Below are 25,631 nucleotides of genomic sequence, written 5' to 3' on the forward strand. Positions count from 1 at the left end.
CGATGGTAAATTCTTCAAAAAGAAGATGAATTAATGTAAATTTGTTATATCAGTAAGCTAAGTTTTAGTTTTAGTTTATTTACATTATTAGCGTCTATATATCTGTGACAAATATTTAAAACTTAATGCTACTAATTATTAATACATTACAATCACACACTTATAAATTTACAATTTATTTACAATATTTCATAAGTCATATCAAATTTTTGGAAAAAGAAGAAAATGTAATATGTGTATATGTGCTAATACAACGTCAAGTTTGAACTTATCTGAATTGATTTGGTGAGGAAGCCAGTTGTTTCTTTCGTTAACGGCGTCGGCTTTAACCAGTTTTCTAGGCTCATCTTTTTTTGAAGTATTTCCATATTTCAGGAATATTTCATCCACGCTTGAATTTGAATGCATTTGTGGACAGGAGAGTGGGCAGTATCTTTTTTAAATGAGGCGAAAGTGTGTCTTCATGACATCAGCCATTGGCATATGGCGGCCTGCTTCAAACAGTCAAAAAAAAAAAAAAAAAAAAAAAAAATGACGAAAACATATCCATGTTCAGTGAGCCGTAATTTTTCAAAGCTTCTCATTCATTTTTTTGTTTTCTTTCAAACTTACGCTTCCGTCGAAGAAAATCTGGTTTTATTAAAGCTCTCAAATTGTTTGAATGACAAAGAAATCGTAGAATCAGTTACTCTTATTCAGTTATTGACGATTTGTGTTCCTAATTAGAATGATAAATTTTAGCCCAGTATATTTTGAAAACAATCATAATAACCTCAGTTCATGTTTCAAATAAGCTTAAGCTTACTTTGGTTTTGTAAACTCAAAGAAAATGTTAAACTTGTTTGAGCAAATTTCCAGTGCATTTTTTAAAGACGTTGTATAGAATGAACTATAAAAAAACTTTATCTAATTTTATTATAATGAAAGTGGAATTTTGATGAAAACAAAGTTTTCAAAAACGCCGAGCATTTTCCAGAAACCGTTGTTAGAGAGACGACTTTCAGGTAGTGTAACTTACATTTACGTACGTGAAACGTAATTTTCCGTTTTTTCTATGAACTGTGCATCCCTCGCCGCCCCCCTCCCCCCTCGTCCCCCCTTCCCCTTACAGCCCATAATTAAAGGAACACATGAATATTCAAAAAAAATCCCAAGATTCCAAGAGGATCAAGAAACAAAGACATGGCGGACATGCTGGTGGACAGGTACAGAAGCACATAATCAGAAGTCTTTGGTTATAGTCCACCTGATGACGTAACGTGAAAATGAAGAATTGCCTCGAAGACAATCAATTGTATTGGTTAGCAAGAAGGAAAAAAAAAATAAATAAATAAATAAACACAAAAAAAACAAAAAACGCGTCAAATAGGACGCTTGCATGATGGCGTCATTTGACTTCCACTACCATAAAAATTCGCGAATTTTTTTTCTTATCAAAATTCGTGTTCCTTCATGAGAATAGTAAGACAATCGGTGTTAATCAACTGAACAAAAGAGAGTTTGCAAGAGATTCTGGTAGTAGAGGTCATGAAAACGTCCTATAGAGGCTTTCGCCGTCACGTGCCGGCGCCCTTAATAGAGCTTGGACTGCATGTGGTTAGAGGGCATAACAATAAAATCCCTTTGCTCTCGGGAATTGAATTCTTTCTCATGTACTGAAAAAGTGTATAGTTTCTGCCATCTAACATGACTGCCGTCACGTATGGTGCATACCTCTATTTCATTGGAATTTAATAAGTAGAAACGAAACGCTTGTCGTTTTTCTACAAATTTAGAATACTTAAACTTAGATCGACTAGAATTCGTTTTAAAAAGCGCAGAAAAAAATTAATATTTAATAGCTTTTCATTCTTCTCATTTGTAATAAAGTAGTAATAAAGGCATGGAAACACGAGGTTCTTTGGGATGTAATTGATTTAGCGTTTGATCACTTCCTTGTCGCTCGGATACTGGGCAACACTTTTGAATAAACAATCAGGAGCTCCATAACATATCTAACAGAAAGTATAGCAATATATAGAGAAAATACCAATAAAACAAGTGGAGTAAGGTCTGAACTCAATTTTCAAACGAAGAAAAGGAAAGGAAAACAAAACCAAAAAAAACAAAAAAAAAACAACAAAACAAAACAAAACAAAAAAACCCCAAAACAAAACAAAAATACTTCTTGATAGTCTTAGTGTTAATAGAATTCAAAGGCATGTATAGACCCCCAACGCTGAGTCCCGAGAGGAATTACTCTGGGAGGAAAAACAGTGGATTTTGTTTTTCATAAGAAAAGACGTGACCGCGGCCTATTGTCATGGGTATATTCCAATGTGCAAAACCGCCGAGACATCCGCATAACTGAGGCGTCATATGGACTTCGGACCTGAAGGCAATGAAGGCCTTCTGCCCTTTGGTGTAAAAATTACGCAAGAAGATATTCTAGACCGAGGGCAACAGGGAAGAGAGTAGCTGACCCCAAGACTCGCCCCATGTAAGGTAATCCGGACTTATGGTGGATTCCGGATTCCAAGTGCTGGATTCCGGATCCCGAGACTCTGGGTTACGGATTCCAAGTGTCTGGATTCCGGATTCCAAAACTTTTGTATTGCGGATTTCGGATTCCATATCGTTAATTTTCAGATACTTTCTCTGAAAATTATATTTGATATACTTGCCAGTATAAGTAGAATCGTCTATCAATTAAATCTGCATCTGATGACAGATATTCTTGGTGGAGATATTACACAGTGGGGGATGGAGGGGCTACATCGGTTCAGTCTAGGTCAAGGCGATAGCATTTGAGTGTATACTTTGAATTTCAAAGTAGCGGATTCCGGATTCCAAAAGGGTGGATTCCGGATTCCATTATAAACTGGATTCCGGATTCCAAAGTCTAAAATTTCGTGGATTCCGGATTCCGGATTCATTTACATGGAGCGACAATACCATATCCTACAGCAAAATCCCTTTTTTCCCCACTCTGACACGCACGGAAACGGTTGGGAATTTGATGTATCTGGCGTATTGTTTTTCACAGGTTTTATTTTCAATTTGCCTTTAGATTCTTAGAGATTCCGGTCAAGTTTTTCCCTTAGGATACCCAGATATCCTAGTGTACCCTTCCCCTAGGGTCTTATTTTATTATTGATTTTAGTAATTGCTATATTTTGTTTTTCACTAGGAGTATTAATTGATGGTTTTCAACCATCCCAAAGAGAAATAAAAAACAAAAGGCACAGGGGCCATGTTGGAGGATATAACAAAAGAGTTCATTGACTATTCTTTTGTTAAGTTCCTCCAACATGGCCGCCGTTAAAAGCATCAATTCGACAAAAGATAACAATACTTTTCACTGTTGTTGAAGTAATGCTACATTTAATTAATAACAGTATATCACTTTATTGTTTAACATTTGTAGTTTGGAAACGTTTAAATAATTATCCTTTAGTGGAGAAGGATCTACTGCAATACAGTCAATTCAAAAAACGTTGTCGTCGACCGGTTCAAGCCTACTCGACTGGACCGAATGGTATATGGGTAAAAATCCCTGAAGCGTTTAAATATTCGTTCTGAATTAATTGCTCCCGCTAGTAATAAGATAATAATGGCGAGAAACAGTTCATCAAATGCATGTCTTTGGGTTTAGGGAAAGAAAAATAAAGAAGTTATGATTCACAATTTCGAGAATATGAAGGCATTAAAAAATCGTCTCCTTCACCACTTCCCGCTCGCCTACGAAGGTTCGTGCTGTAAACCAGGCATAACTAGTCAAATAAAATCATGGAGTCAACTCGGCTTCAATGATTGCTACCCAGAGTTCCTTTCGGTCCAGTCGCGTAGTCTTGAGTTGGTCGACGACAACGTTGTTTGAATTGACTGTATAACACGGTCTGGCATAGGACGGACGACGTTTGTCTCTGCTGTTGAGTACGTAACTTCATGGTTGTACTAACTCTGGAAATAAGACCAGAAGATAGATGCTGTCAAGATGGGTGGGAAGATTTCATTTTCAATTAAATTAATTCTACAACTTTTAAATGGGAATATTCAAGTTTACCTCTGCTAGTTGAATAAAAATTTACATAAATATGCCGTGTGAGGATTTACTATTCCGCAGGAAAATCGGGGATGATGAATTAAATTAAATTGCTAATTATGAATCCAATTGATGTGTGAGACAAAACCCCCGGATTCTTCTTCTCTGGCTATATCATTTGATTTTTAGATAAACTACACAATTTGATTCACCGACACCGCTTTATTCCTGCCAAGAAAAAAAAAACAAAAAAAACGAAAACAACAAAACAAACGAACAAACAAACAAAAACAAACAAAAAACAAACAAACAAACAAACAAACAAACAAACAAAAAAAAAACCAACAAACAAACAAAACTAAAAACTAAAAACAAAACAAAACAAAACAAAACAAAACAGGACAGGACAGGACAGGACAGGACAGGACAGGACAGGACAGGACAGGACAGGACAGGACAGGACAGGACAGGACAGGACAGGACAGGACAGGACAGGACAGGACAGGACAGGGTCGTATATTAAATGCAACGACAGCGACAACAACAAAAATATTTTACTTGCCGGGAAATCCTAGGCATTCACAACTGATCCTCAGTTCCCGTGTAAACGCATCATACACTGCTTCATACATCTTGACGGTTGCATTCTCAAACGTCAGCGTAAATTGCCCATTTTGATGGGACAGAAGGTCAATGGTCATGTTTATCTGACGGCACGTCCCGATTTGAAAGGATTGGCCTAAAAAACAGCCTGGAATAGAACTGCTTCCACTCTGGGAGTCATCACATGTCAGCTCGTTGATATATCGAGGATAAATGTTGGCTGGTAGTTCAGTGTATCTTTGGCAGGCTGGACAGAAGTGGATTCCTTAAAGAGGGGAAAAAGACAATTACGCTTCCTTTCATTTTAATTTGTCGACAACGCAAAAAGTGATTGCTCAATTCAAACAGGTATTTGCTTTATGAAGATCTGAGTTTTCCCGAAATGCCAGCGGTATCATTTAGCAGTGCTGACATTACCTAGTTGTTAAAATTCTCAATGAAAAGAAGGCATGTGGGCCAAACCTTATTCCCATCAGAGTATTAAAAATAGACTGGCTTACCCAGAGAGAGCAAAAGGTAGTACTAGATGGTAAAGAGTCTGACATGGTCACAATCGCCTCAGGAGTTTCCTATAAGGAACGGTGTTGGGCCCCCTGATGTTTCTTATATGTATAGCAATGATATTGGTGACAAAATGCCTTAATCAATCAAATTCTGTTGTGCCGGAGGTCTTGATTCAAGCTTTGGCCGGATCAACACTCAGGGTCTTATAATAACTGAGGAGAAGGTGCTGCCTTTGTAATTACGCCTACAAATGGTTAGACCTCCAAGTCTTCTCGGACAAGGACTTCAAAACGTAGGTCCTGTCGGTCTTCAATATATAACCCTGCAAAAGGCGGACCTCAAAGACCCACTGAAGACGATGGTGACGACCACCTTTGGTGCCCCTGCTAAACACTACAGGGGCCACTGTAATTAGCAAAAAAGGTTTTGTGGTGTTCCTGCCCTCGTGGGAAAAGCTAGTAAATAACTGAATATATAAATTGATTGCATCTCGTACCAAAGAATCGAGTCTCAACGAGATGCTTACCAGCTCAAACAAGATCTCAACAAGCTCCTCTTGTGGGAAGAGAAGCTCCTCTCGTGCGCATCGCAGAGAAATGACAGAAAATTAAACACTTACAGATGTTGCAATGTAATAGTGACAAAGCACTAGCAAAAATTTGATTAATTAATTTAATTTAATTATTCCCACGACATACATGGATTACCACTAATAAGAATCTCAGATTACTCAACCATTTACAATTTGTAATCCATGTTGTAATTCATGTATCCAAGGCGTCCACGAGATCTTTGATGGAAAGACCAAGTCACTAACATAACTAAAGAAGCTAACTCATGCAACGGAAGCTAGAAACGTGCTTCAAGGAAGTCTGCTACAAGACATATATGAGTCTAACGATTATTATTGTGAAAAAAATTAAAGAATTAAAAATTTATGTTACCTTCAGCTGTTTCTCTACCACCAGCCAAGCATTGTATATTTGAACTATTGCTTGATTCTCGTTTCTGCACTTCAATCGTTTCACTGTCATCCATTGCATTCATTGCATCCATACCCTCCATCTCTTTTTCGTAGTTCAAACTTGCATCTGAGTCGATATGCCAGGCCCTCCAATTACTGGTGTTTGTAAATTTTTCTCCATAGCCCTCAAAAAGGTTCTTGAAGTGTACTCTTGCTTCATCTAAGGTACTAGATACGTAGTGTCGATTGTAACCACCGATAATATCGAGCTTCTGCTTAAGTTTCTCTTTGGATGGCAGCCTGCATACAACATCGCCACTGAGAGTATGGACCACTGTATTGTTCTTAACGTTGTCACACGGATGTACTCCGCCTCGTTTATTGGGTTGAATACTAATACGGTCGATCAGACTGGCAGCCTTGCAGTGACACGCTGCCAAAATTACCATAGCAACAATGGTGACGTAAGCAGGGAGAAAAACCTAAGGATCGCAAGACACTATTTTAAAACTTTGATCCAAAATGATGAATGATAACTACAAATAGCATTAGCAAATCCGAGATTAAGGAAAATACATACTGGTTCAAGTTGACATTGAAGTGCATGGTTGACCCTTTAAGGAGACAAATTAGACGCCATTTTGGAAATATTTTCCAAAACACTTTCCCACGATGCACTGCAATGCCAGCTCATCATTATATTGTGCGCATATGGATCATGTGTCAGGTATATGTGTAATGACTTTTTACACTGAAACACAACCAACTAAAAGCTGGAAAAAGAGAGGAAACAACTAATTTTACCTTGTGCACTTGTTTATTTCTTATCTTTGTGGCCACCATCTTTCCTTCGTTTAGAAGACGCCCTTCAATAATGTGCTATTAAACAAAGATGATACAAAACAATAATCAATGTTGAACCAGTTATATTATTATCCAACCTTTTACTAATGATGGTGGATGGATGGATTGGGAGATGTATGATGTGTAGATGGATGAGAGCTTGCTTGTAAAGGTGAAGGGAAGCTGCCGAAAAGGAAAGTAAGCAAACAAGATACTATTTCCTTTTCAGATTGAACGTTTCAAGCTAAAGTATACGCTACATACTTTTGCATTTACTTTTTTAAAAACTAACAGTAATATTGCTTACTTCTTGAGCGTTTATTCGCCAAGGGTCAAACACTTTCAAATTATTAGTACTGTCAAATTATTCTAGGGGAGAGACATTGCTTTGGCGAAGGTTTTATGGTTTTTAATACTTAGTTTTGTTTATTTTTTTCTCGTTTTCTTCTTCAATGCGACTCTTTTTCTAGAGATACTTTTGGGAATCAAGTAAACGCTCCTTGTAGTCTTTCGTTTAGGAAATTATCATAATTTTGAATAAAAATATTCATAAGCAACGCGCAAAGCACAACTCCAAGAGAAATGCTCTTGTCAATTCTCTTCTTTCTCAATCCGGCATTCCAAATCCAAGACAAAGTAAACAAAGCCGATATACATTTAATTTATATTGTATTCATTAGGTTTAAACTGGATAAGAGAAACTTTTCAAAATATGTAATGTTTACAATATGAGCGGCAATGCCGTATCGGCTATCTGACTTCCTGACTTTTTACGAAATTTAATAGAGATTGTAAAAGTTATGAATAATTCATGAGAGTCTAAGCCAATCCTGGCTTTAGAAATCGGTGAACGTGAATATTATGAAAACCCAATACAAACCCTACAATGAAAATGCTAATTAGATACAACAACGATCACTCGCCTCCGGATCAAGATTGTATAGCCGATACAACACGGCCGCTTACTTGACAACAGCCATCGTAAGTATTAATGACTTATGATCTTCTAAAGTATACCTCTCACCAATAGTACACATTTATCTGTTGTCATGATTGTTGTCATGATTAGTCTGGAGAGAATATCGTACGTCTGCTGGCTTTTCTGCTGTTATATGATTATGATATTTAAAAAGCACTCTTTCCCATATGGATATGTTAAAAGGCGCTTTACAATGAGTGAAGAACGAGAGGTTAGTATGAGGTGCAAGCACTGAGGGTGACCACTGAGGGTGGCCACTGAGGGTGGCCACTGAGGGTGACCACTGAGGGTGACCACTGAGGGTAACCACTGAGGGTGACTACTGAGGGTGACCACTGAGGGTGACCACTGAGGGTGACCACTGAGGGTGACCACTGAGGGTGACCACTGAGGGTGACCACTGAGGGTGACCACTGAGGGTGACTACTGAAGGTGACCACTGAGGGTGACCCACAGGGTTTCTTTAAGTCCTAAGTGTTCTCTTATGTACCTCCAATAATATTGGTTTATAATGATGAAGTGTGGAGAGAAGGGACCATCATTTAAAGTGGTCATCACTTGAAGGTCTAACCATTTACAAATGTAATTTCCTCAGTCATTTTAAGACCCTGAATGTTTGTCCGGCTGAGTCTCCCGCACAACAGACTGACGCTCTCACCAACTGAGCTAACCGGAAGGCGATAATACGTAAACAAGTTTATATATTGATAAAATGGTTTATTTATGTAGATGTGCTGTAAAGGACAACTCCTCAATTCATTCTTTCTTTTATTAATTAGCTTATTTACATTCATAATATCATATTTTTATGGTTTAATCCTAGTTACGATACCTAGTTACGTTATTGTTTTTCTTTGTTTATTCCCGCTTTTGTTAGCGTTGTAAAATGATCCTTTAGCGTCACCACGCGCATATAAAAGGCCATAAGCGTCCCTATTAGCCAGTTTTTTCCAAATAGTTACTCGTAAATATTGATTGTGTATCCAAACTCCTTTCGAATACGTTCCTTTGGTAAATCCTTGGTTTTTAGAGGCAAGCGGGATCGATATGTAAGTACTCCTTTATTTCTTATTTAGATATTTTGTTCGGAAAACTCAAAACGCCCACGCTATCAAAATGAGTTTATACTGCTTTATGCCATGATTATACTTATTATATTATCTTTCTTGCGAGTAATATTCATTTATTATGTTGTTGTTAAATGTATTCATAAAATGCCAGTTTTCTTATTCAAATCATGTTGGTAATTAGTTTTTAATGTGAGCTGTTACAATGTTGTATTGCAGTTTACGTATTGGTATCAATAAATTTGCGTTTACTCAGTGATCGTCCTGGTAGCGTGAATATTTGGTATCGCTCGCAGTAAAGTTCGCCCGCAAAAGCATCTTAGTCAGTGGTCGCGACGCCTGGGACGTGGGATTTTCGTCGATACGAATCTCGCCTGCACGCCCTCCTCGGTTGCCCCAAGGCTAAAACGCTTACAGTAAAATATCGCGGCTCTCTAAATGTACCATTGATTTACGAACCTTCGTTTGGAACAGCGAATCCGCATCTAAGTGCATGTTTGGACAACAAAATGAGCATTGTATCCGCACCGGAAGACCTAAAATTCTTTCATCGCCACAAAGACGATAACATCCTACCACAAGAAACACACCCTTATGCATCATCTGTTGTCGATTGGAACATCAGAAATGAATCTGCTAAACGGAAGTCCAAGCTATCAGATAGAGGAAAGGTTTTCTTTAAGGAAACCAGATCAAAAAACCGAAATTTGGCCTTCAAAAAGTTAAAAAGACAAATTGATCTTAGCAAAGAACTATGCAATCATCCGGAACGTGACGTAGAGTCGCTGGAGTCAGAAAGAAACAAATTAGACTCATTGAAAGATGAGCTTAATGAGGCGCAACGAGTATACGATGAGATCCTGGAAACGGAAACAGAAAAAGAAGAGTCTTACCGTTGGTTTGATATAAGAGATCGCGAATACACCGAATGTAGGTTAAGAATTTGCGAACAGATTCAAGCTTTCGATAGAGCCTCATATCGAACAAAGTCCGTAATATCCGGTGCTACGTCGCGTAGTACTAGTGAGAAATCTCGCTCATCAAAGTCAAGTTCATACAGGTCGTCATTTTTACCCTTACCCGAAGCCATAGCTAACGCAGCCACCAAATCAGCTAAGTTGAAAGTTGAAATGGAATTCCTCGAGAGAGAAAGGGAGTTCAAGCAGATGCAATTGGAAAAAGAAATTGCTTTAGCTCATGCCGAAGAACAATCTTTAAAGAAAATGTTAGATGACGAAATTAAATCTGGCGACGCACAGAAATTTGTCCACGATACTAAGGACAAGAAAGGTTTTAAGGCTGATGAAGTGCGAAAGAGCCCTCGGAAATTGAATCCGCAAGTCTCCCCATACGAGCCTAAGTATTCAGTCCAGATTCCAACTTTTCCTCAAATCCCGTTTGATCAAATCCCAGAAGTACATAAACCACTAGAGTCGAAGGGTATGGAATCAGCTCTAAGAGAGATAGTAAAATTGCAAGCGAAGCAAACGGAACTAAGTTCACATATTATTAGTCAACAAAGAGCTGTGCATCTACCAGTTAAAGAGCCTCCAGTATTCTCTGGTGACCCCTTCGAATATCCTGCATTCATCACCGCCTTCGACACTATAATTTCTGCGAACGTACCTTCAGACCGAGATCGCCTCTACTTCCTCGACAAGTACACGGAAGGAAAGGCAAACACCGTAGTCAAAGGTTTTCTAGCGACGAACTCTGACAAGGCATATCAAGAAGCTCGCAAGTTGCTAGACAGTCGCTATGGAAATCCCGTACATGTCGCTGAGTCATACAAATCGCGGTTGAGAAGATGGCCACAGATAAGTGATGGAGACAACGCTGGTATTCTCGATTTCTCCGATTTTCTCGTCAAGTGTGAAACAGCTATGGAAACAATGCAATCGATGTCAGAGCTCAACTCCACTCAAACTCTTATGCAAATCTCTGCCAAGCTACCTTCGTACTCCGGAATAAAGTGGTGCCGTTACGCCCATGAGCATCAAGCCAAGTCAAGAAAGCCAGCATCTTTCAGTGACTTTGTCCAGTTCGTCAGACAAGAGGCTGAATTAGCGAACGACCCAGTCTTCTCACCGGAAGCTCTCATGAGGGAGCGCAAAAGGACAACAGTTACGTCAAAGTCTCGCAACCACAGAGGTAACCATAGAAACAAGTTCAACAGTAAGTCCCAAGCCGGACAGTCCTTCGCAACAACAGCTAATGCAAGTGAAAGCTTTTCAGCTCCTACACGTCAGTCTGCTCAACCTACAGATCAATCATGCCCAGTGTGCGACGGAAAACACGGCTTGGCAAGATGCAATACATTTATCAAGAACACACTAGAAGAGCGAGGTGACGTCATTCGTAAGAATAAGCTGTGCTTCAGATGTTTTCAAAAGGGTCACGTGTCTGCCAGGTGTCAATCCAAGCAAAGCTGCGCAGAGTGCGGAAAACTCCACCACACCTTGCTGCATGGAGCGAAACCCAAGCCTAGAGCAGAGAAGAGTTCCGAATCTAGAACCCAGTCCTCCCGCGGAGACAACACCCAAACGGAGGTCACATTTAGTAATCCTACAGTAACAGAGTCTGCAAATACCAATGCATCATCAAGCACATCTTTAAACTCCGTGGACAGTCAGTCTCAAGATACAGTTACTAACTCAAAGATCGTTCCAGTCATTCTGTACCATAAAGACAACCCAGAGAGGGGAGTTAAAATCTACGCGCTGTTAGATGACGCAAGCGACACAACTTTCGTCACAGACAATGTACAGAAAGAACTAGGAATCCAAGGAGTAAAGACAAGACTGAGCCTTAGTACTATGCTGGGTCGTGAAGTGATCAACGTGTCGAAGATCGATGGGCTAATAGCAGAGCGTCTGGATAGAGGTGCCAAAGTAGAACTTCCCAAAACGTACACCAGAGCACGCATCCCATCAAGAAAGGACCAAGTTCCAACACCTGACGTAGCTGACAAATGGCCGCACCTTCAACGCATAAAGGATAAAATCCTAAAGTTCGACGAAACTCTGGAAATTGGGCTTTTGATTGGGTGTAATTGTCCAAAGGCAATCAAACCTAAAGAGGTAATCACTGGCAAGAGTGAAGACCCCTACGCTGTAAGAACCCTTCTTGGATGGTGTATTGTTGGACCTGTTAACTCATCCGTCTCGACAAGTATTAGAGAGACCCCAGCCTCAGCATGCAACTCGATAATAGCGTGTGAGGTGATCCCAGAGTCTGGTGATAGTGTGAGTATCGTTCATCATAATCAAGCGAAGGAGATAATACAGCCATCTACGATTAGCAAGATGTTTGAGCTAGACTTTATTGAACACAAGAAGACATCACTGCAAGGAATGTCAAAGGAAGACAGAAAGTTCTTGGAGATTGTAGAAAAGGGAATTCACCATTGCGTCGATGGTCATTACGAACTTCCTCTACCTTTGAAAGATAGCAGCGTGCGTCTTCCTGACAATCGCGAAATGGCCCTCACTCGTTTGGGATACCTAAAGAAAAAGTTCGCTCGCAACCCTTCCTTTCGCAGTGACTACGTAGCCTTTATGTCGAAGGTTATCCAGAGTGGGTATGCAGAGAGAGTCCATGAGCCTGCCAAAGGTAATGACAGACGAGTTTGGTATATTCCACACCATGGCGTATATCACCCGAAAAAACCGAACAAGATACGCGTCGTCTTTGACTGTGCTGCGCAGTTCAAGAATGAATCCCTCAACAAACACCTGCTTCAAGGACCCGATCTAACTAACAGTCTAGTTGGAGTACTTCATCGATTTCGGCAAGAACCTGTTGCTTTCACCTGCGACATAGAAGGTATGTTTCACCAAGTAAAAGTCGACGAGCAAGACCGCGATCTTCTGCGCTTCTTCTGGTGGGATAACGGCGACATTTCTCAAGAACCTCAAGAGTACCGTATGACAGTCCATCTATTTGGCGCTACCTCATCGCCTGGTTGCGCTAACTTCGCGCTGAAGCAGACAGCGAACGACTGCGAAAGCGAATTCGGCACTGATACAGCAGATATGTTGCGTAGCGATTTTTACGTTGATGATGGTTTAAAATCTGTGTCTACAACCGAAGAAGCCATCAAGCTCGTCCATAACGTAAAGAATATGTGTGCTAAAGGAGGATTCAATCTGCACAAATTTGTCTCCAACAACAAAACGGTTTTGAAGAGTATCGCAGAAGCTGACCGCGCGGATGGCGTCAAAGAGCTGAATCTAGATCTCGACTCGCTTCCCTTAGAGCGCACGCTCGGAGTTCAGTGGTGCGTGGAATCTGATTGCTTCAAGTTTTCAATTGTGTTACAAGACAAACCATGCACTAGACGTGGAATATTGTCGACGGTTAGCTCTGTATTCGATCCAATCGGTTTTGTGGCACCACTAATGCTAGAAGGAAAGTCAATCCTACAAGAATTATGCCGTCAAGATCTCGATTGGGATGATCCCATTCCTGATGACGTCAAAACCAGATGGGAAAAGTGGAGAACAGAGCTCATGCAGTTAAAGAGTCTTCTCATTCCAAGGTGTTTCAAGCCTAACGACTTTGGTCGCATAGTCAAGACGGAACTTCATAATTTCTCTGATGCAAGCACAAAGGGTTATGGTCAGTGTAGCTACATCAGACTAGTGGACGATAATCATAGAATACACTGCGCCTTCGTCACTGGTAAATCGAGAGTAACCCCCTTGAAACCCATAACCATACCACGCCTTGAGCTAACTGCAGCAGTCTGCTCAGTCAGAGTAAGTCAGCAGATACACCAAGAATTAGAGTATACAATCGACGAAGATTTCTACTGGACAGACAGTAAAGTGGTATTGGGTTATATCAATAACGAGAGCAGGCGTTTCCATGTCTTCGTCGCCAACAGAGTACAAGAGATCCAGGATAACACTCGAGCTGAGCAATGGAAGTATGTCGATACGAAGCAGAATCCCGCAGACGAGGCATCGCGCGGAATGAAAGCTCAAGATCTTCCGATGTCTCGATGGATTCTTGGACCAACGTTCTTGTGGGAAGAGAAAAGTAAATGGCCAATCAGTGACGATCCAAGAGCTAGTGAGCTTTGTCAAGGTGATCCAGAAGTCAAGAAATCTGTTGCTATGGCAACATCGACAGAAAGAAAAGGAATGCCAACCCTTGAACAGAGGTTAGAGTACTTCTCAGATTGGCACCGTGCAAAGAAGGCTACAGCCCTCTGCATGCGCTATATCCAGCTCCTTAAAGACAGAGTCCAAGAACGAAAGCCACTCAAACCTAAGGAGCCAAGACAGCTCACCGTAGACGAGTTAGAAGCATCTGAGCGTTTGATAGTTAAAGCGGTGCAGTCTAACGCCTTTGAAGAAGAGATAGCTGATCTGAAGAACATGAAAGGGGGTGGTCATAATGAGAGACCTGCCACAGCCGGAAGAACCATTGTGAAGTCTCGCAGTTCGCTATTTAAGTTAGATCCATTCTTAGATGAGGATGGACTATTACGCGTAGGTGGACGCCTGAGGTATGCAAGCCAAACAGACAAGATCAAGTTCCCAGTCATTCTTCCAAGAAAAAGCCACGTCACGTCGCTAATCATCAGGCATTTCCATGAGCGCGTAAAGCATCAAGGAAAGGGAATGACGCTGAGCGAAATTAGATCAAATGGGTTTTGGATAACTGGAGGCTCGTCTGCCGTCAGTCGTGCAATCGTATCATGTATCAAGTGCCAAAGGCTTCGTGGAGCTGTTCAAGAACAAAGAATGGCGGATCTCCCCAAGGATCGTCTCGAGCCAGCGCCACCGTTCACAAGTTGCGGAGTTGACTATTTTGGCCCCTTCTTGGTAAAAGTAGGTCGTAAAGAAGTTAAACGCTACGGTGTTTTGTTCACGTGTATGGCTTCCAGAGCTGTACACCTGGAAGTTGCCAACAGTCTCGACACGGATTCCTTTATAAACGCGTATAGGCGTTTTGCAAGTCGTCGTGGACCGATACGCCAATTGAGGAGTGACCAAGGTACGAACTTCGTTGGCGCTCGCAGAGAGTTAAAGGAAGCGCTAGCTGAGATGAACGAAGACAAAGTAAAGACAGAGCTACTCAAGGATAACTGCGATTGGATAGAATTTAAGATGAACGTCCCATCGGCAAGCCACATGGGAGGAGCTTGGGAGCGTCAGATCAGAACCGTGCGGAACGTTCTATCATCCCTGCTTCAAGACAACGGAACGCAGCTTGACGACGAGTCCCTAAGCACCCTTATGTGTGAGGCGGAAGCTATTGTTAACTGTCGTCCATTGACAGTTGATCAGCTCACGGATCCAGAATCACCTGGCGCTCTAACACCAAACCATCTGCTTACGATGAAATCAAAGGTACTGCTCGCCCCCCCAGGCTCCTTTCAGTCAGCAGACCTGTACTGCACAAGACGCTGGAGACGAGTACAGCATCTCGCTAACGAATTCTGGTCGCGATGGAGAAAAGAATACATCACTAGTCTGCAGCAGCGCCAAAAGTGGATGCACTCGCGAAGAAACCTACAAGTCGGTGACATCGTCATTATTAAAGATGAAAACGCCACAAGAAACAACTGGCAGCTAGCGAGAATAACGGCGACGCACCCAAGCACAGACGGCCTGGTGCGCAAGGTTCAGGTAACTCTTGCGGAGAGTTGCTTGGACAAAGAAGGCAAAAGGCGTGCTCCACTGCGGTATCTGGAGCGTCCTGTACAGAAGTTGGTTCTTCTTATGCGTGCTGAGGAGTAAGAACCGGGGTAAGTCCCGACCGAGGAGCCATCAAGCGCACTTCATGAACACTGAACTGTGAGAATTTTTCTCATGATTGACATATATGAACAATATCATTGAAAATTTGTCTAGATTAGGTTAGATTTATAGAATAGATTTAGGTTAGTGAAATATTACTATTTCAGGGGAGCCATGTAAAGGACAACTCCTCAATTCATTCTTTCTTTTATTAATTAGCTTATTTACATTCATAATATCATATTTTTATGGTTTAATCCTAGTTACGATACCTAGTTACGTTATTGTTTTTCTTTGTTTATTCCCGCTTTTGTTAGCGTCGTAAAATGATCCTTTAGCGTCACCACGCGCATATAAAAGGCCATAAGCGTCCCTATTAGCCAGTTTTTTCCAAATAGTTACTCGTAAATATTGATTGTGTATCCAAACTCCTTTCGAATACGTTCCTTTGGTAAATCCTTGGTTTTTAGAGGCAAGCGGGATCGATATGTAAGTACTCCTTTATTTCTTATTTAGATATTTTGTTCGGAAAACTCAAAACGCCCACGCTATCAAAATGAGTTTATACTGCTTTATGCCATGATTATACTTATTATATTATCTTTCTTGCGAGTAATATTCATTTATTATGTTGTTGTTAAATGTATTCATAAAATGCCAGTTTTCTTATTCAAATCATGTTGGTAATTAGTTTTTAATGTGAGCTGTTACAATGTTGTATTGCAGTTTACGTATTGGTATCAATAAATTTGCGTTTACTCAGTGATCGTCCTGGTAGCGTGAATATTTGGTATCGCTCGCAGTAAAGTTCGCCCGCAAAAGCATCTTAGTCAGTGGTCGCGACGCCTGGGACGTGGGATTTTCGTCGATACGAATCTCGCCTGCACGCCCTCCTCGGTTGCCCCAAGGCTAAAACGCTTACATGTGCTGTAAGAACACATTCAACGATCACGTCTAGTATTTTTTGTTTTCTTTTTTTCTTAGCAAAAACAGCAAAAAAAAAAAAAAAAAAAAAAAAAAAAAAAAAAAAAAAAAAAAAAAAAAATGCTTAGGGTAGTAAGGGAGAGTACAGTTTTTTCTGTAATTACGGTTGCTCCCAGTAAATAAAGTGTATCTATCTATCTGATGCTATGCCAAAGAGAAATACACTGCTAATGTATTGTGCCTTGCAGTGATAATGTAATGTAGTGTTTTAACTTAAAAGTATTACTGAAAACAAGGAAACATAATCAGTTTTAAATTTATTTTAATTCAATTCTTTAAATTCAAAATAATTTACTTTTCTCGTCTAACATTAAAAATAACTTGCATAAATGATATAATTCCAGAAAATTATCCTCCATATATCAGTTTAGTGAGAGCCGCCAGTTTTATTGACCTGCAAGTTCTGAAAAAAAAACCAACTTTATTAGTTTCAGTGGAGTTGATGAAGGACTGAAGGAACATGATTACGTGAATGTATAGTTAATTTTTTAAATCACGATAAAATTATCAGTAAATTGGATTGATATCCAGTATTCTATGAATGTATTCTAAGATGTCTCCCTTTTTTACTGATAAAACGACCATCTTGAAATTATGGGATGTAAGAAAATATTATAAGAAATAAGAAATTTATAAAGCATAACGTGTTAGGGTTATTTTTGAAACATTTTGAAGCCTCTTTTCTATATATTCTTCTTAGTGGAAAGTGGAAAGTTATATACAAAGTAACCCTGACAGCTGTGCAATCGTTGTTCCCTCTATGCATCCCATAAAAAACAATAAGAATTGAAGATGGCCGCCGTACCGCGGTATAAAAAAAAATGTCTCGGGTGGCGATAAGCCTGTTAGAAATAAGATCTCTTTACCAGGTTGAGTAATACGTAGAGGCGGAATTTTTCTAAATACTCTAAATCAGTTCAACTGGTTCATCGTATCTCCTGCACTACATCCTGATCCCGATGCTCAACCGTCTAAACTAATAAATTAATTATTTATAATAATTCTGCCAAAAGACCTCTTTACCTTGGACGTATTGTTTCCTATATTTTACCGCTTTTAAATTCAGGCTAGGATATCATTTGTTTGTACAATGGTTGCTTATAAGAAGACACTGACATAAGTGTGGATACAACTCAAATAAATAATCTTATTGGCAAGATCTAGAGAATAATCTCATGACCTGAAATGTTAAACCATATATTACGAGCAAAGTAAAGGGTCTCCTGACCATCGAAATTAAACGTAACTAGAATATTGAAAGAAAGACTTACTCGAAAACACCATGCACTCGCAGCAGGTTCTAACTTTAAGACTATAAGGCTCGTACACTTCTTTGAACTCTTTGAAAGTCTCGTTCTGATACACAATAGTAAACTTTCCATTTTTGTGTATCAAAACATCTGTGGTCATCTTGATCTGCTGACAAGTGCCTATCTGGAAATTATTAGATAAATAGCATCCTACTTGTGATGAGTTTCCACTTTTCGAGTCTTCACATGTCAGTTCGTTGATATACCGAGGGAAGAAATCTTTTGAGAGCTCAGTGCATCTTTGGCAGGCGGGACATAAATGAATACCTATACAAAATAAATAAAAGAAAAAAAAAATCACAAGAATTAATATGACAAATATGACATTTTACTTTCGTTCATGCTTTTACTGATTCAATTATCTAGCTTTGAATGAGATTCCTTTTTTATTTCATTGACACTATAGATGCATCTTCTCACCAAGATAAATAAGCGGAAATATTTGAAAGAAAAGGGTTGGGAAAATGTATTACATATAGGTAGCATAACGAGATCAAAGAAAGACAAAGCAAAAAAAAAACAAAAAAAACCTGGTTACAACAGATTACATAATGATAAGTATATAAGTAGAAACTCCAGTTTTATATGCTTTTGTTTTGCTAATGTTAGTAACTTACAGTCAGTTAAACAAGTGTAATACACGACTTTCATAAATGGCTGCTGCTAATTTACAAAAAATGTTTTTGGTTATCGCTCAAATTTAACAAACTTTTTCTGGAAAAATGTTTTAATGAAGTAATTTCTGAATGGTGTGAAACTCGTGTGTACAGAATCTTTGATTGAGTCAGCTTTTCTGCTACCAAGATTTGAATTATTCATTCTGATTTGCTTTCCGACAACATATTGTCACGCACGACTACCTGCTTTGGAACTTCATTATCATACGAGTATTACAATGACACTGCACAGTACCTTTCTCCGTTTCTCTTCCACCGGGAAGACATTGAATATTGATTCCAGGATCCCCCCTTTTCATAATTTCAGAATCATCATTTGATCTTCGTTGCCTGGTATCACCATAATTTCCAAATCTACTGATTCTGCCACTGATCATCCCTTCTCGTTGTAGATGTTCTTCAACAAAACTGCCTTTATCATGTTTAAGAATATCAGAGTTTCGCCATCTCTGCCAATCGGTTGTGTTTTCATACTCTCTTCCATAGATTTTAAACATATTTTTGAAGTTTTTCTTAGCCTCAGCTAAAGTTGCAGCAGCGTAACGTCGATTGTAACCGCCATTTTGTTCTAACTGCCTCTGCAGCTCCTGTTCGGTTTTTTGCAAACATATGATGTCCCCATTCAAAGTGTGGATAACAGTGCCTCTTGGAGCAGTATCGCAAGGATGCATCAGACTTTGGACTTTCCTTTGTAGAGCTTTGATATTTTCTTTTCTCTTGCTTGGTCTTGCTTGCGTTATTGTTATTACCACAAAGAGGAAGATGGCATACACAACAAATGCTACCTACAATTCAATTCAATTCAAAATCAAAATTTGAAACAGGGATTTACGAGAAACTCGTAACGTTTTGAAAATTCTCAAATTGGACTTGCCTAAAAGGCTCGTCCAAAATTTTGATAACCTTCAAAAAAAAAAAACAACAAAAAAAACAACAACAACAACAACAACAAAATCGTAACTATAAATTCCGAATTGTACTCGAGATCGTGCGGTTTCCTATACAAAGTTGCATTTATGGACAGTTTGCATTGGTTGCCTTACCTGATTTCGCATCTTTTTTTACCTTCCTTCACTGAGTAGCGGCACACGTACAAATCTAAAACATAAACTGGAAAGAAATGCAGTAACGCCTTTAAAGAAAATTTGGCAGATAAAATACTATGGGGATAAGGTTTATACTACATAATTAAGCACCTTGTGAATTGTGGGTGTCATATTTCTTGTTATGGGATCGAGGTTTCATGGAACTTTTGTTTGACGTCGCATCCTGGCACGAGCGGTTCAAAAAACGTCCTTTTTTCATGAGGGTAGCACTTAAGAGCCAGTGGCTAACAAAACTGTGGCCCTCATTCCATGATCGAATTGGAATTTATGAGTTGATTTTTGCGGAGGGAGGAAAACCAAAGAACCCGGAAAACCCGGAAAACCCGGAAAACCCGGAAAACCCTCGAAGCACAGGAGAGAACCAACACATGACTCTACTCATATACAACACCGAACACGGCGGGACTTGGACTCGGGTCGCATTGATGAGAGGCGAGCGCACACACCGCTACGCTACTCTTGCTTCCGCCGCTGGCCGTAAAATTTTAATGCAAATTTAGCCCTCTTTTATATTGAGAACAAAATATCTTAGGCCCAGGGCAAACGTCGGACTAACGTCGTACCGAACCTATTTAACATAGGTTCAGTGGAAGGTCGACTATGGGCCTACGTGGCGGCAAACGTCGAACCAATGTTGATCTTAATTCACTCACCCATTGTTATTATTATTTTAATTGGACATGAAAATGCACGGGGGTCGCACGGACATTTGTTTGTCTTTTCCGGATTAATGCATATCCTTGTAATGGCGAAATATAGCGCTCGACCACAATTAAAACCTGTACGTTTTTCATTCTTTTTTTCCCTCTCTCGCAGCATTCACAATACGCAACGCTTTTGCCCGCCGTCCTGCCAGGCTCATCTTCGTTGCTCTCGGATACACCACATTTATTGCAGGTCGGCATCTCACAAACCAGGCAAACAAATTTCGTTTGGTCAAAACAAAAACTACGAGACTCAAGACTCTCGTGGCAAGGATTTTCTAAACGCGGACATGTTCAGTTTGAGTAGTTTTGAATTTATTTTCGTATCCAGAGCTCCTCGGTCTCGTTCATCACTTATCTTTGTATAGCGCATGCTCACCAAGGGGGTGGGGGGGGATGAGTGTTTGGGAGGTGGAGGAGTGGTTGTTTTCACGGCTTTGGTGTAACTCATGCGACTTGCATGATTTATTTACTATTTTGCATATTTTATGAATTCAGTTCGGCATGTGTTTAAAACGGCGTTTGCCGCAAAGTCGCTCCAGAGTCGTTAAATGTCGGACTTGGCTTGTTGAACTTATGCTGGACTCGAACCTATTCAATAGGGTCGTTCTCAATTGCAGCAAAAGTCGTACTAGGCTTGAGACTATTTCAAATGTAATAGGTTCGACTAAATTAAGATCATGGTTAGTTCGACGTTTGCCCTGGGCCTTAGTGTCGTGTTTTTTATAAAAATATCTTAGCCTTGAATATTAAAACGTATAGACATAAACCAACAAGGTTTTTTTTCTTGGTCAAAACCTCTGAATACAAAAAAATGGAGACTCTCATTTTCTTATCGACATTTTTTTAGGAAATCTATATTATTGTAAATGAATGCATTTTCTATTAAGTGTTTTTAACGGAACTGAAGGACACTTTTTGTAGTGTAACCAACTTTTTCTGGTGTTTTTTTTTTTCCCCGGTACATCTTCTTTCTGCCGCTGACTCGTACATCAGGTCGTGAACGTCAACAAGGATTTTTTTTCAGTCAAAGACAATGCATTATGCTCAATTCATTGAAAGAATTATAATTGCTATTAATTCTTAATTTATACATTTATTTGCACATTTTTGAGATAAGAATACTTTATTTGATCTTACATTATTTGGAAGTAAACTGAGGTGTCAGGTTGAAGTGGTGATAAAACGCCTCTCGCCTCTGAATTCCGCCCGCAATGAAATGAGTCGTTTGATTGGTTCTCTTTCAGATTCCAAGGGTCCTTCCGTTCTTTCGGTTTTCCTCCCTCCTCTTCATCAACCTTAAATGCTTTAAATTAATTAGAGCTGTGCTACGAGTCATACATGGACTGTATAGCGCGCGGCTTCCAGAGGCGCCTTCGGCATGATTTCATTTTGATTCCATTGAGCTGAGGAACAGTTGTATACTTCCGGTGATCGATGAATAGCGATATTTCATGTATATCAAATTGAAGTTATTGTTGTTAGGATTTTCAGAAAGGAAGTCGAGTTTAACTCGCTGAGGATTATCTGATGTACCTGAAGAAGTTATGTCTTTGACAAGCGTTCTTCAGAGGTTCTATACAATTAAGGTGTTCGAGTATTTTGGACAGAAGTGAGATGGGCGCGTGCAGTGATTGGGAATGGCTGTAATAACTTTTAGCTTTCATTAAGTTTTATCGAGTATAGATAGGTCATAAATGGAATTGAAAAGCCTGTCTAAAAAATCCATATTTTTTAAAATTATTTTTGAAGTCGGTGTTTATCCGCTTGGCGTTTTCCAGTCGGCTTTTTTCCAGTCAGCGTTTTAGACCTGCCGTTAATTGGATCGAGGTTTCCCAAGACCTTGGCCATTTCTGATAATGAAAGGTAGCTATATGTTGGATAACCGCTGACCACAGCTAGATAAAGACTGCAGGCCTTGTCATTCGTAGCTGGCTTAAAAACGGAATGTTAGAAGGAACTTGCCATTGGTTCTTTATCTCTGCTTGTCACAATGTTCGGTTTGTACCGTATAATATTAGGACAGGAACTCTGTGAACACAAGGCTTTTACGAAAGACCAGCAATGCTTAGGGTACTTGGTCTCCCGTCGAAGGTCACATGTATTAGCATATCAAATTCCAAATAAAGTTGTCGTTCGAGTGGCCATCAATTTTATTTCCATATTTCATTGTCATCTAGAGGACATTGAGCCCGCGATGACGCAGCGGCCATCCGTCATTGAATATCAATATGGCAAATAACAATACCAAGGCTTGAGAGGGGAGCGATCGAATAAGAACAAATAAAAGTATACTTTTTGAAGAAAATTCATTTGCCGGGTTAGAATAACATTTAACTACTCCTTATGCTATTGTCTGGCTCATAAAATGCCAAAAAGAAATGTTTCTATGTTCACTTTTCAAAATATTCTTTCGGCGTAGAAACGTTTCCACTTGCTCTGTACATTTGGATAAACACGCGAAAGTGCGAAGTACCAAGACTAATTATCGAAATACAGATGCCTGTATTCAATTTGCCGTGTTGAATTTAGAAAATACACTAACCTCGAAATCCATTTCCAAAGACTTGGCCAGTTTAGCGATTAATTTATGTTTGCTTTTTGGCAATGATAACGCTCTAAAACCATTCAATCCTCACAAATAGAAAAGCACCGAATGTCCACTTTCTGTGTGCGAAGTATGAAGTGTAGGCACTGAGGGTGGTCACTACCAGGGTTTCTTTACGTTCTCAGTGGTTCTTTTACGCCCCTCCGATGTTTGTTAGTAATGATGAGTGTGAAGAGACGGGACCGCCTTTTAAAGTGGTCAAAATGAAATATGTGTTGACTTCCGTGAGACCGCCATTAATCAGCGGCATTTACTATAATAATATGAATTGAAGATGGCGCCGTCAAATCAACAGATCGCTGTATTCAAGAAAAAGGAATTTACGAGCAACTCTATCGGTTTTCTTAAGCGAAAGTAAGCCAGGAAGGATAAGGACGTATCCCAAGACCTTCATACTAATCATCATAAAAGCAATCTGTCATTCACAAATCAATGTAAAGCGCCTTTATATCCATATAGAAAGGGCGCTATATATATCATAAATCACCATAAATCATTATCCTGAATCTAGCTTAGAAACTTGGCCTTTTACAAAGGAAATATCTTAAACCATAACGATCCCACGCGAACGAGAATAAATAAGATGCGGCATAAATAGTTGAGAATGAGGCGTGGGAAGCGTAAAAAGTATATCAAGATGATGATGAAATAAAGGATGATGCAGAAATAATAAAATATATTTTTGAAACTGTTATTTTTAAATGAAACACCATTAACGTGACCAAAAATAGTAGTGGAGGAGGCGTGGAATGAAAAAAACAAAACAAAACAAACAAAAAAAACAAAAAAAAAAACAACAAAAAAACAAAAAACAAAAACAAAAACAAAAAAACAAACAAAAAAAACAAAAAACAAAAAAAACAACAGAAGATGTCAACGCGGACGTAGAACAATTAGTAGTTGTACATTGGTGATTTTCAAGACAACAGTTCAATCCCGTAGGTGGAAGGAAGGTGGAGGAATTTGTATGTAAGTTGATTTTTCGTTATCTTTAAAATAATAATCATAAAAAAACAAAAGGACTTATCCGCCATTTTGGTCTAAAACAAATATAAAATCACGACTGCTTCTAGAACCGCGTGCTATAGCCCCCCCAGTCTCTCCCCCCCCCCCCCAGCCTCTCCCCCCCAGCCTCTCCCCCCCCAGCCTCTCCCCCCCAGCCTCTCCCTCCCCCCAGCCTCTCCACCCCCCCCTCCCCCAACCTCTCCCTCCTCCCGTCTCCGCGGTACCAGCTGCTTATGTCTTCGTACTGTGATATAAGAGACGGCAGTAGATTACTTGAAAAGCAACAAAAACACTCGGCTGCACTTCATGTTCTAAGCTTGCCTCTCTCGTCCTCTACACTTCTCCCAGCGTATATATTTATATCTATATACTATATATACATATCGTAACGTGACAATCATATTAGTAGACAGATTTGTATATTCATACTTTCGTTTCCGTCAATCTTCGTTGCTGCGCTCACTTGTGAGAGATCTTTTCAACACTCGAAGATAAATTTCGTATCTCCGCGCGCCCATGTAATATCCTCTATATCTATAATTAAGTCGATTGACGAGACATTTATTTGTATTTGTTTGAGGCAAAAAACGAGATTTAAAAAAAAAAAATTACATTAATTTTTGGGAAGAAAATCCCCCGGCCGTTGTATATCTGCCAAAAGGAAACAATATTGTTTCAGTGTAATGTGGTGCCATTTCATTTATAGCGAATTGATCGGTATCAAATTTATATGTTATGCAAAGTGAACCGATATATATATATATACAAACCGAATTCCTAAAACTTTGACAATTTAGCGGTATATATACATGTATATATATCCCCCCTTTTTCCTATTGTCTTTCCTTGAAAATCCAGGTAAGACAATAGGAAAAAGGGGTGATATATATATATATATATTTATATATATCTCAAACACGTCATAGTTTTAGGGATTCGGTGTGTATATATATATATATAATGATAATAATAATAACAATAAATCAGCGCCAACCTGATTCTGAAGAAAAAAACTGTGATTTCTTTTGTATTTAACTTTTTTTGAGAAGCAGATTTAGAGTCTATTGTGAAATACATAATGAATTAGCGTTTGACCATTTATCAGCGTTGGCTTGAAAAAAATGTCACCGCCAATTTCGTCCATCTCACTAGAAAAATGAACTGGAAAAATCATACAATTACTGTTTCTTTTAGAAAGAAGTAAATAAGGTTCACGATAATCAGCAGAAAGAGCCTGCTAGCAAAGGGCTGGGCTAAGTTGAATGGAATAAACTCAAAAAATATCAATATAGATCATTTAGTGTATAAAATTTGAAATTTCCGACGCCAGTGGCTACCAAGTAACAACAAATATACTATTGCTGATTGAAAGAGAATCACCGCACTGCGAATCTGTGATTTATTACGAGTCATTAGTAGTCATGATGATTCTTACATTCGACAGTTCTAGTGGTTATTGAAGTTTCCCATGACAAAAAGATAAACTAATTATATATGATGA

At 39.3% G+C, this 25,631-nt stretch overlaps 3 protein-coding genes across 4 annotated transcripts in view; 1 reads left to right on the top strand and 2 right to left on the bottom strand.

Moving 5' to 3' along the window:
* Positions 1-3,334: 3,334 nt before the first annotated feature.
* Positions 3,335-25,631, bottom strand: part of LOC116286905 (uncharacterized) — a 30,779-nt gene continuing 8,482 nt past the window's right edge. For both annotated transcript variants that reach the window (XM_031693509.2, XM_031693501.2), the window contains 4 exons: positions 6,900-6,974; positions 6,076-6,577; positions 4,587-4,892; positions 3,335-3,942 (listed from right to left, as the gene is read on the bottom strand). In XM_031693509.2, the coding sequence (XP_031549369.2) occupies positions 3,926-3,942; positions 4,587-4,892; positions 6,076-6,577; positions 6,900-6,938 (864 nt within the window). In that variant the 5' untranslated portion in view covers positions 6,939-6,974 and the 3' untranslated portion in view covers positions 3,335-3,925. The remainder of the gene's footprint in view (positions 3,943-4,586; positions 4,893-6,075; positions 6,578-6,899; positions 6,975-25,631) is intronic.
* Positions 9,494-15,736, top strand: LOC148911983 (uncharacterized). Its single transcript, XM_089028387.1, has one exon. It carries the CDS (start codon positions 9,494-9,496, stop codon positions 15,734-15,736), a length of 6,243 nt encoding a protein of 2,080 aa, XP_088884513.1.
* LOC116286883 (uncharacterized) overlaps positions 17,021-25,631 on the bottom strand; it is an 11,501-nt gene continuing 2,890 nt past the window's right edge. The window contains exons 4-7 of the mRNA XM_031693476.2: positions 23,063-23,151; positions 18,943-19,492; positions 17,992-18,297; positions 17,021-17,123 (exon numbers count right to left, since the gene is read on the bottom strand). Coding sequence (XP_031549336.2) covers positions 17,107-17,123; positions 17,992-18,297; positions 18,943-19,492; positions 23,063-23,151 — 962 coding nt within the window. The 3' untranslated portion in view covers positions 17,021-17,106. The remainder of the gene's footprint in view (positions 17,124-17,991; positions 18,298-18,942; positions 19,493-23,062; positions 23,152-25,631) is intronic.

Source organism: Actinia tenebrosa, unplaced genomic scaffold, assembly GCF_029948245.1.
Source record: "Actinia tenebrosa isolate PJP-AT-01 unplaced genomic scaffold, QUT_ActTen_1.0 PGA_scaffold12__29_contigs__length_12842862, whole genome shotgun sequence".
In the NCBI taxonomy this organism is placed as follows: domain Eukaryota; kingdom Metazoa; phylum Cnidaria; class Anthozoa; order Actiniaria; family Actiniidae; genus Actinia; species Actinia tenebrosa.

Coding starts and splice junctions, on each gene's coding strand:
- LOC148911983 (XM_089028387.1), top strand. CDS start 9,494: ATGAGCATTGTATCCGCACCGGAAGACCTAAAATTCTTTCATCGCCAC.